This window comes from Kryptolebias marmoratus, linkage group LG10, assembly GCF_001649575.2.
Source record: "Kryptolebias marmoratus isolate JLee-2015 linkage group LG10, ASM164957v2, whole genome shotgun sequence".
Taxonomy (NCBI): Eukaryota; Metazoa; Chordata; class Actinopteri; order Cyprinodontiformes; family Rivulidae; genus Kryptolebias; species Kryptolebias marmoratus.
The window spans coordinates 13,484,130-13,486,833 of NC_051439.1; the positions used below are offsets into that span (position 1 = coordinate 13,484,130).

The 2,704-nt window shown below is 43.2% G+C and overlaps 1 protein-coding gene across 3 annotated transcripts in view; it reads left to right on the plus strand.

Annotated features, from left to right (window-relative positions):
- Nucleotides 1–1,114: 1,114 nt before the first annotated feature.
- ktn1 (kinectin 1) overlaps nucleotides 1,115–2,704 on the plus strand; it is a 14,838-nt gene continuing 13,248 nt past the window's right edge. For all 3 annotated transcript variants that reach the window (XM_025005591.2, XM_025005594.2, XM_025005592.2), the window contains exons 1-3: nucleotides 1,115–1,808; nucleotides 2,076–2,234; nucleotides 2,345–2,461. In XM_025005591.2, coding sequence (XP_024861359.1) covers nucleotides 1,115–1,808; nucleotides 2,076–2,234; nucleotides 2,345–2,461 — 970 coding nt within the window. The remainder of the gene's footprint in view (nucleotides 1,809–2,075; nucleotides 2,235–2,344; nucleotides 2,462–2,704) is intronic.

Consider the following 2,704-nt stretch of genomic DNA (forward strand, 5'->3'; position numbering starts at 1 on the left):
TGGGTAATCTCCTTAATCCAAATTACTAAAGAGGCCTGCTCTACGACACTGATTCCTACACAGTATGGCTGCCACAGTTCTTGACTGGATTGTCAGAGCTACTGTGTTCTGTTGACAACCCCGTGCTGATGTTGTCACTCGGGGCTTTAACTTGTCCTCGTTATCAAAACACTGTGCTTTTATTTACCGTTACCAGTGCATAATGTTGCATGGTATTGTCTCGTGGTAGTTTGAAATATACACCCTCTTGATGCAGCAGTGTTTGAAAGGTGGTTTAGTTAATCACTTGTAGTCCTGTTGTTCACTCTGTCTCTTCTATACCTGCAGCATCATCTTATTGTGACAGAGGAACGTGTAATTTTCTGCTTAAGGAGGACAATATCTTAAAAACAAAAGCTGCAGGCCCTGCTATGTGCAGTGGTTCCACATAGCATCGAGGAGCCACAACACAACTTTTAGGAATGTTTGGCAAATAATAAAACATTATCTGATTAAAAGAACCTCCTCATCTCGTTTTATGTTGGAAGGGAGTAGCTGTGGTTAGCATCTAAACATGGGTATATTTTTGCATCTTGCAAATGTTTTCCAACATGGGTTTAAAACACCGTCCTGTTATCCTGGTGGGAGCTGAATGGGGGTGAAGTAATTCAATGAAACGATGAGCTGCCTCCTTTTTTTTTCCTCTTTGCCTTTTGCATGTCAATAACCTATTTTAGCCTATCTGACTGAAGTTGACAGCTTTAACTATTGGCTTTTGTTATTATTTCTTTTCTTTTTTTTGTCTCTGCCTCTGACAATATTTCAGGTTGTGCCACATTTTTCTCCGTTGCCTTTTATATAACAAACCAGATCTTAAGCTCTCTAGCAGAGGTAGTGTTGTATAATTGGATCATATCTCTAGTATAGGTTAAGGTCTGTTCTCATTTGCACCCTCTTGGTACAAATAAATGCCCCTCCATGTATGGACACCACATAAAGCAGCGCAAATTGATATTCACTCAGAAGCACTGTTACTGAATTAAATTGTGCAGAAGAGTAAATGCTCCTTTGAGCTGTGATGGAATGTACAGCAGGAGTTGCCGAGGCTAAGTGGTCTTTTCTTTTGTTTTCCAGAATGGCGATGGATATCTACGACTCTCAGTACCTTCTCATCCTGGCCCCCACCCTGGTCATCGCCCTCATGTTTCTCTTCTTCTGGCTCTTCATGAAAGAAACTTCTTACGATGAGGTGCTGGCCAGGCAGAAACGTGACCTCAAGCTGCCGCCAGCCAAGACGGACTCCCGTAAGAAGAATGAGAAGAAGAAGAGCAAGAAGAAGGAGAGCACCGGTGGGGGAAGTGGTGGAGGTGGAGGGGAGTCGGAGGAAGACCTACGGGACTTTGATTTGGTTGATGGCGTCAGCTCGAGTCTGGAGGCAGAGGAGGAACCTGTACTGGAGGTTACACCAGAACCTGCTCCTCCATCACCTGCTGCCAGCGTGCCCGTTTCAGTCTCACAGGAGGCTCCCGCGGGTCTGAGGGAGAGAAAGAAAAAGGAGAAAAAGGCTGCCAAAGCTGCTGCTGCTGCCGCTGCTGCTGCCGCCGCCGCCGTTTCAGCAGCTGCTTCACTCCCAGCGGAGTCAGAAATAAATGACTCCAAGCCAGTCAGTCGCAAGATGGAGCCACCTCAAGCTGTAAGCAAACAGTCAAGCCCACCGTCTTCACAGTTTGAGGTTCAGGCTCAAGCTGTTCAGGCTCCTCTTCAGGCTCAGACACCTCCCCACACCTCTGGGAAGAAGGAGAAGAAGAAGAAACAGAAAGCAGAGTCTAGTATGTACACTTTGAACTGGGTGTGTCTCCTCTGGAAAATGTGATTTGCTTTTAAGCTTTTTATTTAGTCAGTGTTTATATTAACAGCAACTAGTTTTAGAAAAATGTGGGGATAAAATGTGTTGCCTTCACAGAATTAAAAAGTTTATACCAAGCAGTTCCAGTCAGATTAATAAAAGGAATGCACGCCTGAAAGGAGCTTTTATGTGTCCTGAAACTGTAGGCTGCCTGAAACTCAGTCTTCTCTGCTGACTTGTCCCTTTTCAGTGGATGTCCAGCAGCAAGAGGTGAAAGCAGAGCAGGCCCCAGCCCCAGTCAAAAAGGAAACTCCCTCTGTGTCTGAAACCAAAGTACTGGATGGCGCAACCCCGATTTCCACCGGTGGCAAAAAGAAGAACTCTGCCAAGAAGCAGAAGACTGAGCCTGGTAATGACAATGATGATCGAGTGATCTCAGTTTCAGAACCATATCTCTGCTTCTCTGAGCCTTTTGGATTAAGATTAGTCTTATTTCTGTTTGTTTTTTGTTAAATCCAGTCGATGAACCCCACATTTTGGCAGAGTTGGCAGCTTCTGCAAACCACCAGGCAGTCCATAATGATGATGTTCCATCTAAAGGATCTGGCAAGAAACAGAAAAATGAGACTGAAAAAGGTATGAAGCTTTAAATTAATTCCTTTTAATAACGATGTCTGACTTGACTGGATGTTTCCTTCAGCTGATAAATCTTGTCACAGATATTAGTGTATACAGGTGCTGGTCATAAAATTAGAATATCATGAAAAAGTAGATTGATTTCAGTAATTCCATTTAAAAAGTGAAACTTGTATATTATATTCATACATTACATACAAACTCATATATTTCAAATGTTTATTTCGTTTAATTTTGATGATT